Here is a 23,723-nt window from a genome sequence, read left to right on the forward strand (position 1 = left end):
GCTGTTACCCTCTCTATCGGCGAAAAATACCCGTAATGAAGATGCGTTTTCTCGCGCATTCGTTTGTCTGGGCTGCCCGATTTCTTGGACATTTTCGTGGTCCCTTGAGGGTCTAGGAAATCGGTCGTCGACTGTGATTGTGTTATTTTTCATCAAGATAAGAGGGGACAAGCAGCTTGTCTAGTTTATGCCCCCAGAAAGTGCACTTGAGTGAGTTCACAGCAATGCTTAGCTCCAACTCGCCCAACAAGCTGCATAGTAGAGAGCAGTGTTAAATCAGGGTAGTGCAGCCTTATTAACAGAATAATTAATGAGCAAGATAAGAAAGAGAAGAAAAACCGGATTGTCAGCAACAATTAAACATATTTTCATCGAAAATAAAATTAATAAGAGCACACAGGACAACTTTTACTGCAAGATTAAACACTAAATTTTGGAGAATAGGGTATTCACGAAAAATTTACTCCAATGAACGTTGAAGTTCCTCCCAAAAATTAAACTCCAGAAAACACCCTACGAATTTCAAGAAAAATCAGCGCTAAAACCACGGAGCACGGAGTACTGCCTCTTCTTCCTAGAGCTTCTGTAGCAGTTCATTAGTAGTGTTTTTCTTTCTTGAAATATGTGTAGATAGGGCAACGTGTATATCCATGATGGCCACTTCCTGCAATTTAAATTTTTATGTGGAGAGCTGGCCATGCTGCAGCCATCGCTTTGTTCTGCGGTGGCACAACTTGAGGTTGAGGATACACGGCGCAATGAGAACAGCGCTTGCCCTCTCAGCTTTCGGGGTTGGCTGTGGCTAGCAACGCTCAATAGACGTTCTGTGGGGCAATTGCGTCTATCCTCCCCACGGTCTACCTCTAGTAACGAATCAAAGTCGGGCAATGGCACATTAATGCTGAATTTTGTTATATTGGCACTTAATGTTTGTGTGAGTCAGCTAGTGGGCTGGTTGTTTACAAGGTGTAAATAAAGCACATTCCAGATGTGATCTAGCCAGTTTTGTAATTGGAGCAATTTTCGGAGAAGGAAAATTCTGTTTTAGAGCAGATTCACAGCGGGAGAAACTGTGTTTTGGAGCAAGCTTGGAGCAGACAAAATGGAATTTATGATTGCTTGGAGCAGTACATGTTCAAATTTTTGGTGAATATTCTTAATTCTGTGTGTACTGGACATGCTGCTGCCATGTGAACAAGAAGACAAGGCCAACACTTAGAGAGCAGCCATTAATCAAGCTCTTACCACGAACTACAGTTGCACGCTAGTGTCACTGCACTGCACTAGATGTGCTGAAGTAAACAATCAGTGACCGGACAAGCGTGCATGTACGGTTTCTACGAATGACAGGCGTCATAAAGTAACTAAAAAAAAAAACGTCCTAGTATTCGGAAAATCAGCAGTCTAAAATGGCGAATAAAACTTCTTACGAATAAGAAGATACTGTTTGAAATTGCCTGCGTAGATAGTGAATGCAATAATTGCCACAACGCACTACGAATCAGTTCTACAGTACTTGATAGTTTTTAGAGGTGTGCGCACCGATTGCAATCTTGGCTCGCTGCTAAAGGCTTTGGGTTGAGCACTTCAGATATTTCAAATATTTAGAAAAATCTTATTAAAAAACTGGCACATAATGAACTGGTACCAACACCCCGTGTTTTCGAAATTTTAGATGAAAGGGGTGCTGGTGGTTTTCTTTCTTTTCTTTTTTGTTTCCCTAAAGGTTCTGGGAGAAAGGGAGCACGGTCTGAACAGCCAAACCCCCGTTTTCTCCCACAATCCCCACTCCTTGAATCAGTCGTAACAGGGGCCCTAATAGTGGGCCCGAGAGGGATGTTTTCAAACTCAAGCACTGAAGACTAATGTGGCTAGACTTAACAGTATAGTTAACAGGCTTAATTAATGTGGCTTGTTAAGTAGTCCGTGAACAGAGAGAAATCCCCGCAGCAGCGCCGCTCGAAGCTCATCAATGTGTGGCCATTTGCAAACAGAAAAAGGCCTGGGAAGGAATCTGGAAGATTTGCATGCCAGGACGACTTTTTTCCTTTTCTTTTTCTTTTTTTCCTGTCGATTGATGACAACACTGATTGTTCAAATGGTGTTTCCGACGTGCGAGAGCACTTGTTCTTCATTTGTGACAGACAGCGCGACTCAGTTCTACATGCACTGGCTAGCCACTGTGTGACATAAGTTTCGTGATCAAGATGATGTTGTGCAGCATGATTAAGAGGCATCAACTTTTATTGTGAAATATCAAACTTTAGTGCAGCCGTATGTTCATTTGCTTGAAGATGTTTACATTGCGCAGTACAGATAGCTCGTTGCCGCTTGGCCGCGGTGTCTATATTACGGTACGTAGAGTAACCCACGAAGAATAAAAATCCTTTTTCTACAGGTTATCGACAGTCCCATAAAAAATAAATGAGACGATTTGTAAACTTTCAACAATAGAGGCACACATCGTGATGCAAAACTTTTGTTAAAAAAGGCTGCATATAATGCTAAAAGTGCATCGCTGGAATGGATCGAGAGGCATCGGGGGCATTACGGAAAAGCTCGAGTAATTGATTGATATGTGGGGTTTAACATCCCAAAACCACTATATGATTATGAGAGACGCCGTAGTGGAGGGCTCCGGGAATTTAGACCACCTGGGGTTCTTTAACGTGCACCCAAATCTGAGCACACGGGCCTACAACATTTCCGCCTCCATCGGAAATGCAGCCGCCGCAGCCGGGATTCGAACCCGCGCCCTGCGGGTCAGCAGCCGAGTACCTTAGCCACTAGACCACCGCGGCGGGGCGGAAAAGCTCGAGTAGTGTAACCAAAAATATTTTTGGGCCTTGAATTGTCAGATGCATGCATTGATTGATTTGTGGGGTTTAACGTCCCAAAACCACCATATGATGAGAGACGCCGTAGTGGAGGGCTCCGGAAATTTTGACCACCTGGGGTTCTTCAACGTGCACCCAAACCTGAGCACACGGGCCTACGACATTTCCGCCTCCATTGTCTGATGCATGCAGTGTGAACAGGTGGACTACTAGTGAATTTTGGCACCGTTGGCGCCAGCTGTATGCGAATGTGCACAAAAAGGCCCAGGAATATGAAATTGCAGCAAAATGGTGCAATTGGCACTGTTGGACCACCACTGACATTTGTTTATTTGCACATGTGCTCAATGTGTATATGCACCGCACACAATGTGCAGTGTGTAGTGTGTTCATTATTCTCAGTGTGAGAGAGAACCCCAAGAGACAGAGTGACAGAGAGAAAAAATAAGCTAGAGAGTCTTGCCTGCTTGCTAGCCAGCTGTTTGAACACTCTCACATCGAACAGAAGCTGGTTGGCATTTGTTGTGACTTGGTGCACAGTGGCTTCTGCACGCTGTGGGGTCATGCCTTGCTTCACAAGAGAATCCTGAAAGAAAAATAGACAGCATTTCACACATGAACAACCATGAGTATTTCAAAAGAACTACAGAAAACATTTTCAAATTTACCATATTTGCAAGATAGAAGACATATTTAATTTAATTTGAAAGTAAAAGTAGGGCAGAGAATATGAAAAATAGAGTGTGATGGTCACTCATGCAATCCCCGATTACTGATTGTAGCTCGAGCAACAGTGTTCATGAGCTGCCAAAACAAAAATTCACTTATCAAGCTCCCATATCTCTGTAATAGCAGCATAACAAAGGCCAAGATACAATAATATATGCAGCAATGCCTTGATTCAATTTTCTGATCTCTTGCGGAATAAAGACCTTTTTTCTTAACTAATTCAATATCTGAGATTCCTCATCAAGATGACCAATGTCAACTTCTACTTATCAAAAGGTGACCATTAAAGCCTGAAAAAAAAAACAAAAAAAGCAAGAGCAAAAATCTAGAGCAGAGGCAGCAAGAGACAATACTGAAATCAAGCAAGAAAATCATTCATCCATACCTTGATCCAGACAGTGAAGTTTTTATGCCCGAATCTCGAAACCCAGACAATTGCATGTAAGATGTGGGGAAGGTCAAGCATTGCATTGCCTGTGGCCAAAGCTTCCGAGAGTTGAATAGAGGGTGGAAGGCTTAGCAACAAGCGCCATACTGCACCAAAGCAGTACTGTATGGCAGCTGTACCCTGTCAGATAAGAGAAATTTGCCATTAGTGATGATGCACCTAGTGAGCTAGCATGAATGAAAAACGCACAGGGAGCCAGAAAAAGGCGCAACCACAAGTAAAACCAGAAAATGTAATTTGTAGTTTTTTCCATTCCTTTTCTTGCCCATCCACTCGCACACTGTATAGACACACCTTTTTACTTTGCTTTCCACACACACACTCCACCTACCCTTGCTATTTGCAAGAAATTTGGAGCTTTTTAAAGGCAGAAGTGCAGGTGGAAGTGCTGTGACTAACCTATGATGGACATGCGTACAATAGTGTTTTTTGTTTTTTTTAAGGAAGAATAGTTTTTTCATAAAAATGCTGCGACTGTAACCCGTCTTTACACACAAACTCAAAATTGAGACAAACGCCTTGCTGGATTAATATTACAGCCCTGCATGCCTTTGAGACCCTCTATTACAAAAACGTTTCACACGCCTATTTCCTTCCCCTTGCTAATCCCCCTTGTATGCGTGCAGTATCGTAAACTTGCCTCTTCAGCAATTTGATGTACCACTGAGCTTGTCAATTGGTCTTTTGCCGTACGAAATGACCCCATGCCCTTTGGTCAGACAGTTTTGGCCGCACAGTCTGCATTTTCATTTTTCTCTGCTGCCCACTGCAGTTTTCCAGAGCCCAAGACCACCAGAAAAAGTGGTATTGCCAGAATGAAAGCTTTAGAAATGGAGAGGTGTTTTGCTAATTTACCACTAGGAGAAGGGTGCTCCTGGCTCCAAGCTTCCTTTTTGCGCTGCCACGACACGTGCTCATGTGGCGGGAACCCTGCTTGGTCATTGGCTGTGCGCCAATGACATATTGCTGACTTGTCACATTGCTGAAGTGGCCGAAGTCACGACTACGGGTTAAGTCTTCTCCCTCCCTATGAAGTATGGTGGCGAGACGGCGCGAGATTTTGAAACCGGCTGAAACAGATGTTCTAACCCCTGTAACTTCATCATAGCACGTATTCACAAAATCCTTGCAGCAGCAAGAATGCTCGAGAAAAAGCGTGCACATTTCTCCTAATTACAATTTCTTGACTTTGTGATTGTTTACTGGCCCTTCGCTGAAAGTACAAAATAAGTAATTCAGCTTTAAAAACTCTGGTCTGAAACTCTGCGAATTAGTAGTTGCAGCTCCCAAGAACACACAAGACAAATATTATACCGTATTTATTCAAATCTAGGCCAATAGTTATTTGCAAATTTCTTTGAATCAAACTTTAGAGTCAGCTATTTTGAAAAACGCGCCATTTTTCATTGAGAAACATGGTGTACAACTAGAGCCCTTTAGGCAGTATTGAAGCTGTTAGTAGCCGATCCAACACCTGGCTAAAGCGCACACGAGGCCGCAAGTTTTATCTTTGTGGCGAGTATAGAGGCGAGCCATTTGTCATTTCGAGCAGCGCTTTAAGTGGTCTGTGTGTGGCATAGCTGAATGGTGCCAAAACAAGTGATGTTATTATAGTGCCGCTTATAAAAGGCAAGTTGTCTCTGCCACGGAGTCTTTGATTGTGTGCTCTTTTAGGAAGTGCAGTATACCCAGTGCGCATGATGGCACCGAGGATTGCGCACTGTTTGAAGACAGCGGCAAGGGAAGCAGCAACGATGGCTTGGAATGAGGGTGGCATCTTTATGATGCAAATAACTAGAAGCAGTGTGAAAAGAACAACAAATGAACACACACACAACGGGGCTAGAGGCTGTATGTTTCTCGAGTTATTAACATCACAAACAAACTGCTTTGTTTCAGCTTCATATTCAACAAATGTTTTCTCTTTGTGAATGCTGTCTTCGCTGTTTCGTTCGGCCTTCATTCGAGGCAAGTTTGTGTAGTTTTTTCTGGGCTTCGGACTTATGGGGGTCGGCCTAGACTCGAGTAAATACGGTATATCGCAGCATGCGGCCTAGAGTTTACAATTAGTTCTTAGGTCAGCTTGAAATCGCTTTTTCTTCTTTCTGCAAATGATGCCATACACCAAAATTTCAGCATTATACTCTCAAACTTCACTATAACAAAGTTTTATTTTACTTGAAAAAAAGTTCATTACAAAGGTATATTCCGAACACTATATCTATCCCAAGACTTTTTTTTTAATTACTTTGTTATAACCAATATTTTGTGATATCCAGGTTTGTTATATTGAGGTTTGAGTGTACATCCATGTCCACAGCAATTAGCCGATTTGAGTAGGCTCGTGCAAATAGTTAATTTTAGGTTCAAAGCAAATTCGTAGCAAAAAGTGATTTTGGTCAAATTATTTTAAATCGAATTCGAATAGTATACAAGACACAAAGAAAAATGGGCATATTTATCATGACCCAACTAACCTGCACGATATTAAAAAAAAACTGAAATAGGGCCTCTATACAAATGCCATTTCTTTTTTCGTTCAAAAGGAGTGAAAACAACTTTGAGTAGTAGCAGGATTTGACTTTCCCTAGGATGCGAGTCATAACCCTTAAAATATGTACCATTTTAAAATTTATTATACTTAGAGCATATAATACCCCTGTAAGCCATCACAACGAGCTTTAAAGCTTAAAAAAATGAATTGATTTGAGGGCAATATTTGTACTTAAAAGGGCCGTCCAACTTTCAAGTAGCCATGATGATGATATATGTTGTTTAATTGCGCAAGGGCCATTGATGGCCAAAGAGCGCCAGGAAATGATATCGGATCAGCGCAATGGTTATGGTAAATGGCTGTAAAAGGGCCTAAAATTCTGCGCTCTAAAGGTGTGTAAGACATATATTTATTAAAATCATGAAAGTGAAGTGAAGCATGCCTGGTGAGAATGAGTCTTTAGTTATCATAACATCATAAAATAGGAGCGTTATATTAGCACCGATTTCTCGCCAGCGCCCTTGATCATAAGGGCCGGGAGACAGGTGCTCTTTTGGATGTAGCATCCGCAGCAGCAGCCTCCTTTCAGAGGCCGTGCTACCATCACTTGAGTAGATAACATGGAAAGTATTTACTTCCTTTAAGAATGCATTCAATGCATTATATTTAAAAAGAGGTTCGCGACCAATAAACATAGCTGGGTGAAGGGGTATGTGTTCCATGTACTCTAGTGGAAAATGTTTTTTCCTGTAAGCCTCTAGCTCAGAGCATTCAAGGAGTATGTGGAGTACGGTAAGTGGAAGGCCACACCTGTGACAGCTGGGTGGGTCACCACCAAACAAAAGGTGTGTGTGCGTGCTATGTGTGTGTCCTATTCTAAGCCGACAGAGACTGACCTCTGTACGGCGCGTTTTCGACATGGGTGGCCAGTTACCGAGGTATGGTTTAATCAAGTGTAACTTGTTATGAGTTTGTAGATCCCATAACTTCTGCCAGTAAGCCCTGAGCTTTTTCCGTATGTTTGGTTTTAGGTCCATTATAGGGACAGCAACTGAAGAGTTGGCAGTGCTTCCGGTAATTGACGTGGCGAGCTGGTCGGCCAACACATTTCCTTCGATCTCGCGGTGTCCTGGCACCCAGCATACGACGATATGTTGCTTGGAAGCATAGGCCGCGCAGAGTATTGAATAGAGGGATATAATTATAGGGTTTCTGTGTTTTTTCAGATTTTTCAACGCTTTTACGACACTCAGGGAGTCTGTGTATATAACTACCCTTGGCGTATTCAATTCTTTGATGTGTTTAACGGCTACGAATAGCGCGTAAGCCTCGGCTGTAAAAATGCTTGTGTGGGTGGACAGAACGCCGGCATCCGAGAAGGATGGGCCAATCGCCGCATAGGACACGCCAGTATGGGACTTGGATGCATCAGTATAATATTCTGGACAGTCATATTTATGTTGCAGCTTTAAGAAATACATCCGAATGTGTATGGGGGAGGCATGCTTTGTGACAGCTACGAAAGATGTGTCACAGTCTATAACCTGCCACTGCCATGGCGGGAGCCGCAGAGCGAGGGGGGGGGGGGGGGGTTGAGGTGGTATGCAAGCAACGGGACATCTGTATTTTCAGCTAGGTCTCTAACACACAGCGAGAAAGGGCGTGACATTGCGGGTCGATTGCAAAAAAGTTGAGAGCTGGACAGGTCCTTGATGGTGGAATATGCGGGTTCCTCACTGTTCGCATTTACTTTAAGGAAATATATGAAGGAAGAATATGTTCTCTGCAGATGGAGTGACCACTCGTCCGATTCTACAAAAAGGCTTTCAACCGGGCTTGTTCTAAAGGCGCCTGTGGACAGGCAGATGCCTTGATGATGAATAGAGTCCAACATTTTTAGGGCGCTTGGCGTGGCAGAGTGATAGACTATTGCCCCATACTCAAGGCGTGAGCGAATGAGGCTTCTATACAGATTCATGAGGCACTTTCTGTCGCTGCCCCACGTTGTTCGTGACAGCACCTTTAGGATATTCATTTTTTTTCAAGCATTTATTTTTAAGATGTTTTATGTGCGGTACAAAGGTTAACTTCGCATCTAGAATTATACCTAGGAACTTATGTTCTGTGTTTACAGGTAGACGCTTACCCTTAACGACCAGTTCAGGATCAGGGTGCAAACCTCTTTTTCGTGAAAAAAGGACACAGGTGCTTTTTTGTGGGTTCAGTTTGAACCCGTTTTCATCAGCCCATTTGGATACCTTGTTAAAGGCGAGCGGAACCTGTCGCTCACAGATCCCAAGAGAACACGATTGAAAACCTATCTGCACATGGTCGACATATGTTGAATAAAAGATATTACGTGGAATGTACAGACGGAGAGAAATCATTTTTATAATAAAGAGCGTACAGCTGAGCACCCCACCCTGTGGCACTCCGGTTTCCTGTACAAATGTTCGGGACAGAACACTGCTCACTCTAACGCGGAATGTACGATCAGACAGATAGCTTTCAATGACACTGAACATATTACCATGTATACCTATGTGTGAGAGGTCTCTCAATATTCCAAACCTCCACGTAGCATCGTAGGCCTTCTCCATTTGAGGAACACAGATAAGAAAAACTGATTATGAACAAAAGCCTCACGTATGTGTGCCTCGATACGTATAAGATGTTCGGTGGTAGATCGGCCCTCTCTAAACCCGCACTGGTATGGGTTGAGCAATTTGTTTCTAAGTAGTGGAGTAAGCGGCAATTAATCATTTTTCAAATAGTTTGCAGAGGCAGCTTGTTAACGCTATAGGTCTGTAACTTGATAGAGTAGAGGGATCCTTTCCCTGCTTTAAAATTGGAATTATAACAGCCTCCTTCCAGGAGGAGGGGATCACACCTGAAAACCATATGCGATTATAAAGAGAGAGGAGGGTTTCTTTAGTTTCGAAGGGTAGTTCCTTCAGCATCGCGTACATTACGTTGTCAGAACCTGGGGTAGATGTATTACAGCAGCTTAGTGCTGTCCGCAGTTCTGCTAAGCAGAATGGTGCATTATATGCCTAATTTCTTGCGGACTTTCTTTCTAACTTTTGTTTTTCTATTCGTGCCTTGTAATTCTGGAAGGATTCGGAGTAGTGTGAGGAGCTCGATATGTGTTCGAAATGTGTGCCAAGAAAGTTGGCTTGATCCTCCAAGCTTTCCCCGAGGCTATTTACTAGTGGAAGGGAATACGTTTGTTGGCCCTTAATTTTCTTTACCTTATTCCACACTTTTCCCTCATCTGTGTATGAGTTGATACTCGATATAAACTTTGTCCAGCTCCCTCGTCTAGCTTGTCGACGCGTTCTCCTTGCCTGCGATTGGACCCGCTTGAACTTTTCCAGGTTTTCTGCTGTAGGGGAATCGCGAAGCAACGCCCATGCTTTGTTCTGAGCGGTCCGTGCTTTCCTGCATGCGTCGTTCCACCATGGGACTCGTCGTTTAGAAGACATGCCGCTCATTTTGGCAATACATTTAGATGCAGCATCAAGTATAAAAGCTGTAAAATACGTGACAGCGTCATCTATGGTCAGGGCAGACAGCTCAGTCCATGTCATGTGTGTAACAGTTCTATACCCTTCCCAATCAGCTGAGTCAATCTTCCATCGAGGAACTTGCGGGGGTAGTTGATCTTTGTTTGGCACACTCAGGATGATTGGGAAGTGGTCACTCCCATAAGGGTTTTTGAGAACGTTCCACTTAAAAACAGGTAAAAGGGATGGCGATGAAATGCTAAGATCTATGGAGGAGTACGTGTTGTTTGCAAGGCTAAAATACGTAGGCTCCTTTATATTTAAAAGACATAAGCTAGAAGAGAAAAGGAGCTGCTCAATGAGACGTCCTCGCGCATCACAGTGAGCATCGCCCCACAAGACATTGTGTGCATTAAAATCACCTAGAACCAGAAACGGCTCTGGGAGTTCATCTATTAAAGATTCTAGATCACGTCTGTGTAGCTGTTGATGCGGTGGTATGTACACAGAACATATGGTAATGAGTTTATTAAAAAGTACAGCTCGAATGGCCACTGCCTCAAGGGCCGTTTGGAGCTTCAAATGCTGGCATGCTATACTTCGATCAGCTATAATGGCCACACCGCCAGGTGGTACGACAGCATCCTCCCGGTCTTTTCGGAAAATAATATATTGCCGTAGGAAGTCCTTGTGTTTAGGAGTTAAGTGCGTTTCTTGCACACATAGCACTTTCGCGTTAAACTTACTCAGAAGTTCTTGGACGTCATCTAAATTTCTAAGTATTCCCCTTACGTTCCACTGTATAATTTTGTCCATAGTGGAAAAAAAAAGGGAAAAGTGCTGTGTGCAAAGAAGACGGAGATTAGCTCATTTTACAGGGCTTTTGCCAGGCCCTGTAATCGGCGTTTTGTCTTTTTTTTTGGGCGGTCGAGAGAAGCTCGCCGCTCCTTCGGAGCTTCCTGCGCCGTTAGGCTTGAACTGGTGTCCATAGCCTCTTGCAAGGCACTGGACGCCCGCTCTAAAGAGCGATCTGTGCGTCGCTTAGACTTTGCCTCGATCGACGAAGTCTGTCCCCACCGAGCTGAGCGTCGATGAAGCCCCCTTGGCCTCGTGATTGCCCTGGGTGCTGCCAGAGCTTGTAGAGGTCACTGGTGTGGACATGCTGAATGTGGGCAGGGCAGCGCTGGCTGCTCCCGCCTTAGGGGCTTGTGGCATTGGCCTCGGCACGCTAGGCGCGGTCCGGGCAACTGCCAAGGGCCATTGTGGTGCTGCCCCTAGTTGCACCACTTCGGCAAAAGGTGTTTTTAGTGCCAATGATAACGAGACTCTTTGTCTTGCTTCCCAGAATGTGATATTTTCCTTAACTTTTATAGTTATTATTTCTTTTTCTCTTTTCCAGGCTGGGCACGCTCTGGAGTATGCGGGGTGACTACCTTCGCAGTTAGCACAGAGGTCCTCGTCATGACTACATTCATCAGCACTGTGGCCGGTTGTGCCACACTTAGCACACATCAGCTGTCCTCGGCAGCACTGGGATGCATGACCAAATCGCTGACACTTGAAACAACGCCTCGGGTTTGGAATGAAGGGTCAGACATGGAGTTTTACATAGCCAGTTTCGAGAGTCTCAGGTAAAGTGGTTGAGTTGAAGGTGAGTATCAAGTGCTTTGTTGCTATTTCGTTGTTGTTACGTCTAATTTTGATGCGCTGGACATGTATTACACCTTGGTCCTTCCATCCATCAAAGAGCTCTTCTTCACTCAGTGTCATCAAATCTTCGTCCGATACCACACCCTTCACTGTATTCATGGTACGGTGTGCGCTCACAGAGATGGGGATGTTACCAAAGGCTACAAGGTGCGAGAGTTTATTGTACTGTTCCTTGTCTTTTAATTCGAGAAGCAGATCTGCACTTGCCATCTTCGTGGCCTTATAACCGGTTCCAATGGTCTCTCTCAAACACTTGGCCACAAGGAAGGGTGAGATTGCTCTAGCTTTTGTAGATGATTGTTTGCAGTGGAGGACATGGTATTTTGGGAAAGTTTTTCTGTTTTTGGGCCCAAGTAGTCAAGTTGCGTCGGTGCGTACCCTTTTCGAAACACGATCAGTTAGAGAGGGGGTCGAGGATCCCATGGGAAAATGTGTATTTTTCGGTAACGGCGCCTACCACCCACCACGGAGTCCAACAAGGGGACGTGGCAGAGCATGTGGGCATGTCTGCGCAATGCCAGCAGTACGCAGTTACTATAACCCAATATGGTTTACCCTAGTTTGAATAGCCACACAAGGTTAACCCTTGCCACCAGGAAAAACAGAAGTAAATTGAAGAGAGGAGAGAACAGGAAAGATTGAAAGTAAGAGGGAAAGAAGAAGATGAAAAGAGGGAGAGACAGGAAAAGGCGACTGCCGGTTTCCCCTGGGTGGGTCAGCCCAGGGGTGCCATCTACGTGAAGCCGGGGCCAAAGGGGTGTGTTGCCTCCGCCGGGGGGCCTTGAAGGTCCAATCACCCGGCGTCGGCTCAACCCCCAGGATCCCCTTTTCCCCGGACACAGCAAAGCCACGCACGGCTAGGCGTGGGAGGGAGCCGAAACCCCCCCGTTAGCTCGGGTCCGTGGTGTCGCTACACACCAAACGCCTCCTTGCGCAGGCGCCCCTGCGGGGCAAGTAGCCATGAAATGGATTCAATAAAGAAGCTTATCTTATCGCCTTATGAATTCACCAACGCAAAAATTTTCAGAATTCATCTAGTACGAGCAGAGTTGCAAAGATTTCTCGCACGCTGCGAGTGCATTCTCCCTTCTTGTCCCGACTAAAACGCTGGAAGCTAGCAGGGAGGGATGGCACGGGGAAAGAAAATATGTCACGCATGCTTTCTGAGCTTGTGGAGTCATTTGCCAAGAGAAGAGAGCAATTTGCAGATGATTGATTGATATGTGGGGTTTGACGTCCCAAAACCACCATATGATTATGAGAGACGCCGTAGTGGAGGGCTCCGGAAATTTCGACCACCTGGGGTTCTTTAACGTGCACACAAATCTGAGCACACGGGCCTACAACATTCCCGCCTCCATCGGAAATGCAGCCGCCGCAGCCGGGATTCGAACCCGCAACCTGCGGGTCAGCAGCCGAGTACCTTAGCCACTAGACCACCGCGGCGGGGCCAATTTGCAGATGAGTTTGAGAATTTATTATGAATCGCCCACCGCGTGCTGCGCAATATTATTTGGCTTGCGTGTCCTCGGTAGCCTTGACTACCGATCGACAGCGTTTTCCGTCAATGCTCCAGAAGTGTTGCAGGGGCCCTTTAAATTTGTAGGAGGGCTTCACTTCGCACAGAGCGAATTTCTTCTGGATATGCGCTTTCACGGGTCAGCACCCCTGCAATGCAGTAAAATTACCTTTACAAGCAGTACAGTCCAATTTATATGCATCTATTGGTTACTTTCGAGTACTTCGAAATTTTCAATCCGATTTATATGCATCTATTGGTTACTTTCGAGTACTTCGAAATTTTCAATAATTTAAATTCGAATCGAAGCGAATTCAAATACCCTACTATTCGTTCGAATATTCGAGCATTCAAATGTTTGCACAAGCCCAAATTTGAGCATTGTTAGCTGCATAGTTACCGTGGTGGCACAAGTTTGAAGGAAAACAAAAAAAAAAGCGCTCAAGGTCTTAACGCATGCTGATGAAGGAACGCATCTTCTTGCTTCTTGTAATCTTCCTCCCTGTGCAGCTTTCAGCACGGTCGCTGGCAAGAAAGGACTAAAAGTGCTTCGAATCGTGTGACAAATACCAGTAACTCCACTCATACTTGACGGATTCTCAAAATTTTTACAGCATGCGATATGGGAAGCGTCATGTGCTAATAGTGAGGCTATTTTATTATAACTCAGAAAATTGTTTCAGGGCCCCCTATGGGGCCCTTCAACACTTTTTGAGCATGGTCAGAAAACGCTGCCGATCAGTACTAGAGGCTCCCGACAACACGCGAGCCAAGTATTATAGCACAGCACCCGGCCTGGAATTCACAATAAATTATCAGTCAGCTTAAAATTGCTTTCTCTTCTGTCGAAAAATCACGCAATATACCCAAAAATCACACATAGCAAGCCCATCTATCAGCCATTGGCCGATTTGAACATGACGTGCTCGCTCGTTACAGAGATCGCCGCGGGAGGCCGCTACTTGTCCATGCGTGCACGCGCAATCACACTGAAAAAGCCGTGCATTCGAAGAAAAAGAAGAAAAAAGTGCTCAAGTTTGCGGGACGCACGTGGCGTTTCTCTGTGGCCCTACTGTCCCTCCCTGCTTAGCTACCAGCGCTTTCGTCGGGACAAGAGAAGAAAGAATGTGATTGCAGTGTGTGACAAATCTTTGTACTTCCGCTCGTACTCAACAGATTCTTAAAATATTTGCTGCTTTGAATTCGTGAGGCAATAAGCTCTTCCAGTGAATTGATTCCATGGTTACTTGAAAAGGCATTTCAGGGCCCCCTTTAAGGAGATAGGCCACATAAAAAAATTTTTTTTTTGAACCGGAGGAGCTAGGATTAAAATACAACTGCTTTTTCAGAACAAGCCTTGCTTAATAATTTAGAATGCAAAATATTGATTTTTTTTTTGGGAGGCCATTTTTGTCAAAAATTTAAGGAGAAGTGGTAGTTATGCCAGCTGTGGCAAGTGACTAGCGGGTGCCTGAATTCAGTAAAGCTTGGCATTTCTGTAACCGAAGGTTGGAACTATGCAGTGAACTAGGATAAATAATATACAGTAAATATCAAGGGAGTTGTGTTGTGTTAAAAAACTGCAAAAGATGGAGAAAAAGTGCCAATTTATACTGAACTTGTTTGCAAAATCAGCTGTGAGATCCAAACTAGTCGATCAATTCTTTTATACTAGTTCACTGCACAGATATATTAAAGGCGAAACATTGTACAAAATTCAGTTCATAGCATGCACTGAGAAAAAAGTTATAAAGTTGGCATCACATGATTCGGAGCAAATTCTTATATTGAGGAAAATGTAAACAAAGCTTTCAGAGTCCTAAAGTGCACCAGATTCGTAGGTGGGTCCTTCTTGAATAGCATTATGGTCTCCTTTTCTTCATGTGGCTGCTCTTCTTTCTGGCCTGTTTCGTCCCATTCACTGACTTGCGTTTGTAATTCTTCATGCGCTTGTGATCTCTGGCGATGCAGGCGTTCGTCATGTAGTACCCTGGTTCTATGCCAGTTTGCCTCAGGATGTCTAGGCTGCTTACACTGCCATTATTGAAGCGGGCCACAGCATCATGCAAGGCAAACATTACTACTGTAGACAAGCTTACGTAGACTTCTTTGGGAGCCCGCTGCCATAGCAGACCATTAAAGCACTCATTTGCATTTTGTGTCTTTCCGTGCAAATGTTTCATCAGATGTTCATTTAAGCACAAATCCCTGTACACATTTTAAACTTTGTTGAGCACAGAATTCGGAAGTTCTTTTGTGCACATACTTTCCTTGGCCGAGTGATTCGCCCCTTGTTTACCCACACCAGCTGTTTAGTCCAAGTGGGCACAGACCATGTCTCTAATGCTTGTTGGTAGAGCTGCAATGAAAAAACTGGCAAAGGTAGCCTGCTTCATTGCAGAAAGGTTGCCCACATTAGCCCTTATGGCAATGCCATACAGTAAAAGCTCGTTAACTCTGATCTCACGGGACCGGAGAAAATGTCTGAGTTAACCGAATTCCGAATTATCGAACGGACCATGAAAACAAAAGGAAAACAAACACTGCACAGACAAACCTTTATTTTTTTTAAAAAGTGCTTTATTTTTGCCTGTCTCGCTGTCGGAATTTCTGACAGAACAATCTTATTTAATCCCATAAGGTGGTGGTGCGCACCTTCACTGTCGCGAGAACAAACGCAGAACTCCTCGAGGACAGAAAGGGCTTCGGCGGCTTCCTGCACGGTGCGGCGACGTCGCGTTGGCTCATCACGTCTTTCAATATCATAACCTTTCTTTCAAGATCATTTGCTGGCTGCTGTGGCTGCTCAACTCCTGTGATGGTCGCCATGAAGCGCAACGGCGGCGACAACGCGCACAAACACCGCCGCAACATGCGAAGTCACAACACGAAGAACCAAGACACGAAGTAGTACACCAGCAGGCATAGCATGGGCGTAGCGAGCAGCTGTAGTAGACACTGGATGCGCCGGTGGCCCAAGCGCTTTCCCCGGGTAGCGACTAGCGCCACCTAGCCACTTCCCCCTCATTCACTATCATCATCCTCATATTCTGCTGCAGTTCGCTCGGTTTCGTTTTCTCCAAAACTCCGGTTCTGCCGTCGGTTACGGCAAACAGTGCTTGAGCATCCAAGCCTCCGAGATCGCGCGACTCTGGAGTCCCGATAGCCCTCTCTGGAGTTGTCCGAGATAACCAGCGCGCGGCTAAATCCCTCCGAATTAATGAGCATTTGACCTCATTGAAATATACACAGTTTTGCCGGGACCGCGCTGCGAGTCCGAGTTAACCGAATTTCCGAGTTGATGAGGTTCGTATAAACGAGCTTTTGCTGTAGTAGTTTTGCAGGCGGTCAGTGAGGGCATCAGTGAGCTTTCCCTTGCCCCCAAGACCATGCACTGCCTGCCTTCTTCAGTTTTCTGAGGTGGCAGCCAACACGCTTATGGACATACCCAATGCATTCCGGTTTCTGGACACTGTCCTTTCAAAACAAGTCTTTCACAGGGCATAGCTCTTGGAATCATCATCACAGCAGAATTTCAGGTAATTCAAGCCTATTTTTGGCTGCTACCTCTCAAACATTCAGTACAGACCAACCGTCTTAATACTGCCAGCACTTCCTTCATGGTTTGCTTGACAGGAAGTGTGGTTTGCCTTCCATTCCTGATAATAATCACTTTGTGACCTTAACTTCCTTTTAGTTTTTACAAGACTTACACGAGCTACAAAGGACCTCAACATCAATGACTTTTCCCATGTCAACACAAATCACAAACACATATCCGTTCAAAGATGAATGGCCACGCCTGTGAAACACTACACTCGGCACTGCCCACAACACGATGAAGTTCCACCGCAGAATCAGCCATACATTTCCGCACCACTGCTCCTGCTGCTGCAGAAAGCCAAGACGATAATTTGTCATAGGCGGAGTGACGTGAAGGAGCGGCCATGTTCACGACTATGGCAAACGTTTCTGCACCTGGGTGCTCTTCTCTTAACTGGCGCATCGCGTATACGAGACGAACATTAGCACGTACCACCTTTCTAGACGTATCAAATGGATGCTCAAACCCTCAGTCAGTACACACGACCGCACAGGTTGAGCATATCTTTTGGTAAGAGCGTTCCTCGAGCTTCAGCACTGGGTTCATGCATCCAGGGCATGTCAGTGAATACACCGAAGAAAGAATGTCAATGGCCCCGCCGCGGTGGTCTAGTGGCTAAGGTACTCGGCTGCTGACCCGCAGGGCGCGGGTTCGAATCCCGGCTGCGGCGGCTGCATTTCCGATGGAGGCGGAAATGTTGTAGGTTCGTGTGCTCAGATTTGGGTGAACGTTTAGAACCCCAGGCGGTCTAAATTTCCGGAGCCCTCCACTACGGCGTCTCTCATAATCATATAGTGGTTTTGGGACGTTAAACCCCACATATCAATCAATCAATCAAAGAATGTCAATGTCCACAAGCCTGTTCCCTTGAAGCGAACAATTCTCCAGCACAGCCTCGTATGTTTATGTAATGTCCGCAAACTTCCTCGCGGTCGCCGAAACACCCGCACCTGTGTCAGGAGGCAGCCTTGTCGTCATGTAGAGATTTCCACCAAACTTGCACTTCCCTGTCTTCCGAGTTTTGCACTTAGCCATGCTGGTCTGAATATGGTCCAGATGGCCTAAGAACACACACGTTGTAGCGCTGACACGTGGAAGAAATGCAAAACAATGCCTGACATAGCCTGGCCAAGGTAAACAACAAACATTCCACAAGCATCTTGTGTCCCCCTTGTGGCCGTTTTTAGAGATTTAAAAACAATTAGAAGCACTAACATATATAATGACATCCTCTTATGTAACAGTGAATGTAAAATTAATGAAGTATTTTGAATATTATTAATAAAGACGAAAAACACTTACTTTCGTACACAACACATTGTGGTTTCGGTATACGAGCATGCGGTATAGAAATCTAGCTGTAACTCGCAAACTCATGATGATAGGAGGATAATTTTTGTTCCTACATATTGTTGAATGTTCGGGCATGCAGAAAAAAATAAAAATAAAAAAATCAATCTCGCCAAAAAAATTTGACTCTTGAAGATGGCCTACCACCTTAACCAAAGTAAAGGTACGGGGTGGCCAAAAGCTTCCAGGTTCCAGGTTGCATTAGATTAAATGGGGTAGCAGCATGGGAACTTTTGGCCATCCCTGCACCTAAAAATTCAGGGTCAATGAAGCACACACATGTGCACATCTGCTTTCATAAACAAAACAAATCAGACTGGACATACATCTTATTTAAGGAAGAGCATTACCTGAAGTAATAAAACATGTCACATCACTCAGACAAAGTACCATAAATTCAACTAGTGAACTAACAAACAACAATCCGAAAAAAAGTTTTCAAAAAACGGGAATTTTTGTTACATTAAACCAGCAGTGTGGTAAATAGTGTTAAAATGATCCCAGAAAGATGAGATTGTGCAAAAAGTGATTCTTAGAGAAGTCGAACACTTAAAACTTCTTCAAAGATAGAACAACACTTTTTAATAAAGCTCTACAGTTCTGTGAAACTTCAATTGAAAAATTCCTTAACTACAACCAATGAAAGATCAGATATATACTGCAATAAGCTTCTGTTAAGTAGTGGCTATCCAAATTACAGATGTCAAACAATTCTGGTGCTGTACTGGCACCAGAACTCCTGCTCATTTTTCCAAACAATCTGCTGCTTTTAGGTGATGTGCCATATTCAATTAGCAATTTCCTTGGCCCTGTAGATTGAGCACTAAAGGGTGACTAATTTTTTTGACCACCTTGGTTTCTTTATGTTGATTGATATGTGGGGTTTAACGTCCCAAAACCACCATATTATTATGAGAGACACCGTAGTGGAGGGCTCCGGAAATTTCGACCACCTGGGGTTCTTTAGCGTGCACCCAAATCTGAACACATGGGCCTACAACATTTCCACTTCCATCGGAAATGCAGCCGCCGCAGCCGGGATACGAACCCGCGACCTGCGGGTCAGCAGCCGAGTACCTTAGCCACTAGACCACCGCGGCGGGGCTGGTTTCTTTATGTGAACTTTAACATGGAAAAATCCGGAATATTCGTCCCCGTTATGAGAAGCTTGTTTTTTCTATGAAGAACTGTGAGAACTACATAAACTTAGTCTAGTGAGCTCCCTTGAATAGACTGCATTTTGGAGTGTCCACTGGACATCAAAAATACAAAATCAGAACAAACTGTGAACCCAGCCAGCAATTGAATTTTCAGTTTTTTTTTTTTTTTTTCATTTTAGAAAATAAAGCATCTGTCCCTTACCAGGTATGAGAGCTTAGGGCTATCGGAAGGCCGTTCTACTGCATCACATTGAGCTCCAATCCACAGCAGTGAAAGCACAGCTCCATAAAGATCAGAGTAATTGAGCGCATCTGGTGATGCAAGAAGAAAGCTGCAGGCCTGCATATGTAAAAAGATACAAAAAAAGACGGATGCACTTTTTTCAACCTACTGCACTAATCCTCTCAAACAAAAGGCTGGTATGTATATTATGATGAATGAGACGATTTTCAGCTTATAAGTACAATGTAAAAAATGGTGACTTCGTTATAAGCATCGCGCATTGCACCCCTAAACCTAGGGTTCAGATTACAACAAGACTGCATTGCCTTCCAGTATGAAGATTAGCTATCTTGTTTCGGGCTGACAAATTGCATATGTCTGCAAATAGTAAGCATGAGAAGTGTCAACAATGGGACTCCAATAGTGAGTAAGGCACCCATTCATACCACTTCAGAGTACAGGAAGCCATTTGAGCAACAGTGCGCTATGCTTTCATGCCAAAACAAACAGTGCAAGAGGAGTATAAGGGTTGCATAACACTGCCTGAAATAAAAGCGGCAGACAATCGTAATTACGCTGGTGCTGTTTTTATCAAGATGTTCTGCCAGACTAGTTAAGACAACATGATGCAAAGTAGCCTAGAAAATGTGGATGCCATAGTTTAAAACATATGGCGCTACACAATCATGTGTTTTTACTGGACATGCAGTCATGTACAGATATGCAGTCATGTGCACACACCACAGTATATCAAAATGAAAAAAAAAAAAAAACCAGACATATATTAAAAAAGTTTACTAGAATACACCCAGTTTCAAAACAGCTCCGCCGGAGAGGCGGGCTGTGTGGCGGTCGCGAGAACTAGTGGCGCTGCAGTCAGATTTTGCTCCCACGGCCGGGGCGCACGTGTTGTGATCGGTGGCAGTGATAGCAAGCGCTTACTGCGAATGGTGCGCTGTATTCACATGTCAATGCTCGAGCTGCTCTTAGCACGGAGTAGTTTCTTGTACAAAAACACGTTTGCAATGTATGAAGCGTATCGAGGAGGAGAAGATTTATCTACAGTGAGGTACGCTGACTTTCTTTGTGCCGGGTACCAAAGCAGCGACCCCATTGATGACTCTGCTTCATGCAACTTGTTTGTTTATTCTTTCTTTTTTCTTTTTTAAGCATGATTACACAGTGGCAGGGGCCAAAATTAAAGCTTCTATAAGCAACTTGAGAACCTCATATATGCAGCCCCCTGTCTCTCCCTGCGGTGACGGGCTAGCAGATGGACGATCATAGGAAAATTTTCTGTCTGGCATTGCATATTTACTCGAGAGTTCATATTGTTGTGCAAATAAAAATCATCATTCCGTTATTATTATTATTATTATTATTATTATTATTATTATTATTATTATTACTACTACTACTACTACTACTACTACTACAAGCAGCAATAACTGATGGATATGGCAAACGTGACACTGTTGAGTATTTTATATATATTGTGTGACAACAATCACACAACAGTTATAAATGCAACAATTCCGAAAATAGGACGACGCTTGTGCTTCGCCTTCAAGAGTAGATCGCGACAGTGTAATCGGGGCCCTGTGCGAATCACCTTCTCAATTACTAGCCTAGCTTCAGTCTCGGTGTATGCCTCAACCGAGCCATGAGGGAACGAATGACTGTGCATGCAACACTAACCTTTTCCAAATATCGTAGAATGTCGACTGAAAGCACAATTGTTAAGTGCTAACTACGCCATAATTGTTCCTTTTGCAAATCCGCAGAGGGCCTTCTATGCGTGTATAAGGCAACACACAAACATATGTTTGAGCGCTATGTAATGGATGGGCTTTGAAGGGCCACTCGGCAGGCACCACAACAAATTTTAGTTAGACCATAGAAGTAGTGAGTGCGATGAGAAGCATTATGCGACAAAAATTTTTTCAATGTGTTCATTACGAGCCAAAAAAACTTTTTGAAGCGGCGTGAAACGAGATTGAGAAAAAGCGAGCTCGAAACCCTTGCTGCTCCCCCACGTACCCTTTGCAAGCCTCTTCCCTACCCTCTCCGGCATCCGACCAGGAGGTCACGTACGCATGACGTGCCCGAACAAGCCGAACCCCCGAGCAAGTGAGGGACGTTTTGTTGACCAGCATTATTTTGTTGTCTACTGCCTTTTTCTGCGGCATTGTTTGAAAATGGAGGCTTAGACGTGGTAGAATAGATGAGTATAATGAGTGCTTGAATGCACAGAACCATTAATTTCTTTTCCAGGACACGTGTCTGCTTGATGCACTAATCGCGGGGACACAAACACATGCGAAACGCAGGCACATTATTCCCTTATTGCATCTGATTATTGATCTAAAGTTTTATTCATCTATTCAAGCCACTAATTACATAAACTACACATGTCGTGTTGAATAATTTTTGCCATGTCATGTGCTACTGTTGGCAACGTCTGAGCACAGTCGTCTACTAAGAGTATCAACGCCACAGAACTGCCGTTTAGGTAGGGCAATTCATACGTGTACGTCATATCCTCATTCTCTGGGCGCGCTCGTGTAAGGAAGGGAGAGCAGCGTTCATCTTGACCCATTTCCGCAGAGCATAGCATTGCACATTTTGGCATATGTGATCGTGAGCGCCCATGTACGCATTGCACTTGTCAGCTCAAAATTGTCAAACCTGGTGAGTGGCCCTTTTAAGACACTCACATGTTGCGCTTTTCACATGTTTTACCATTTAATATGTTCACCATTTAATATTGCATGCACTAAAAAGATTTATTTTACTATATGAATGAAAAAGTATGAATACAAAGACTCACTTTTTTTTGGTTAGACACAATATTAATGAGAACTTCTGCTACATGACATTCACATTGTTCTTTGTTTTGTTATTTCGAATCAGTTTCGTCCATTGCCGTGCCTCTGTTGTAGAATTCTCGACTGCCACGCAGACAGCCTGGGTTCAATTAGTGCCCGTATTGAAGTTTTTTATTTATTTTATTGGCAGGTTTCTCGATTTTTTTTTTTTTTGTTGTGGACAAAATGATGTTTTCTCGCTCACAACCAGAGACGCTGACATCAAAATTTCTGTGAAACGAGCTCTTTTAATGCTATCATGTTCAGTGCATAAATATTATAAATATTGGTATAGGAGAAGAGACAGTCATTCATCCGACAATGTAATTTGAGAGCATGATCAAGGCACACACTGAAAGGTAGTTGCAACCTCTAATGAAGAGAGAGAGAGATGATATGAAGAAAAGCAGGGAGGTTAACCGGAAAGCAGCTGTATCTGGCTTGCTACAACCTTCAACAAGAAAATACCCCAGGAACATGTCCGGACGAGCGAAACAAGTTGAGATCATGTTACTATAGCTGAGATATTAAATCTGGCATTGTGAAGTAAATAACTCGCATGCCACAATTTGTTCTTGATTGGTGTATAACCTAATTAATGTTGACTGTGACCTGCCTCCGAAGACATTGGACGCAATTCAAAAAGTAGAAGCAAGCTTTGCATCGCAAAGGTAGAAAGCTCACCGCCAAACACAAAGTCTGTGACGTTCAGTTCGAGAAGGACAACATCGTAATGCACTACCATCTCTCTGGACAAGAAGTTTTGATCTCGCACGAAAAGTGGGAGCTCGCGCCCGGTAACCTTCCGCACTTGTTCCCAGCAATTGCACCCCATATGTCAAAGCCAAAATGCTCATAACCAAGGTGCCAATCCCCAACCCCTGCCAAACCCATGGTGCCCCTCGAATTCTCAGAGCCCAGTTTGGAGGAGCCGCCAGAAATAGAACAGCAAGAAGAAAGGCACGCCACAAACTCTGCCGATACTTAGAGATTTGCATCACATTGTCGTTTGATTAATTTCCAACTGTTGCGCGGCCTTAAAAGCAGTGAATTTTTTCGCTTTAATATATATTCCCTTATGAACTGACACAATCGTACATAAGTGGTCATCTTTCGTACATAAGTGGTCATCTTTTACCAGAGCCCACATTTTGTTACATTTGCTTCCTATTACAACAGTAGATATTTTTCTTAATCGCAGTATTCTCATTTCTGGACCTTATAACAGGTAACGGGGTGTGGTTCTTGTCAGTGTCATTTTTTCCCAATGCAGCAT

The 23,723-nt window shown here is 44.1% G+C and overlaps 1 protein-coding gene across 4 annotated transcripts in view; it reads right to left on the reverse strand.

Moving 5' to 3' along the window:
- poe (E3 ubiquitin-protein ligase-like protein poe) overlaps positions 1-23,723 on the reverse strand; it is a 567,105-nt gene that overhangs the window by 384,361 nt on the left and 159,021 nt on the right. For all 4 annotated transcript variants that reach the window (XM_075878938.1, XM_075878937.1, XM_075878939.1 and 1 more), the window contains 3 exons: positions 19,560-19,697; positions 3,952-4,134; positions 3,301-3,423 (listed from right to left, as the gene is read on the reverse strand). In XM_075878938.1, coding sequence (XP_075735053.1) covers positions 3,301-3,423; positions 3,952-4,134; positions 19,560-19,697 — 444 coding nt within the window. The remainder of the gene's footprint in view (positions 1-3,300; positions 3,424-3,951; positions 4,135-19,559; positions 19,698-23,723) is intronic.

The sequence above is a fragment of the Rhipicephalus microplus genome, chromosome X (assembly GCF_043290135.1).
Source record: "Rhipicephalus microplus isolate Deutch F79 chromosome X, USDA_Rmic, whole genome shotgun sequence".
NCBI classification, from domain to species: Eukaryota; Metazoa; Arthropoda; class Arachnida; order Ixodida; family Ixodidae; genus Rhipicephalus; species Rhipicephalus microplus.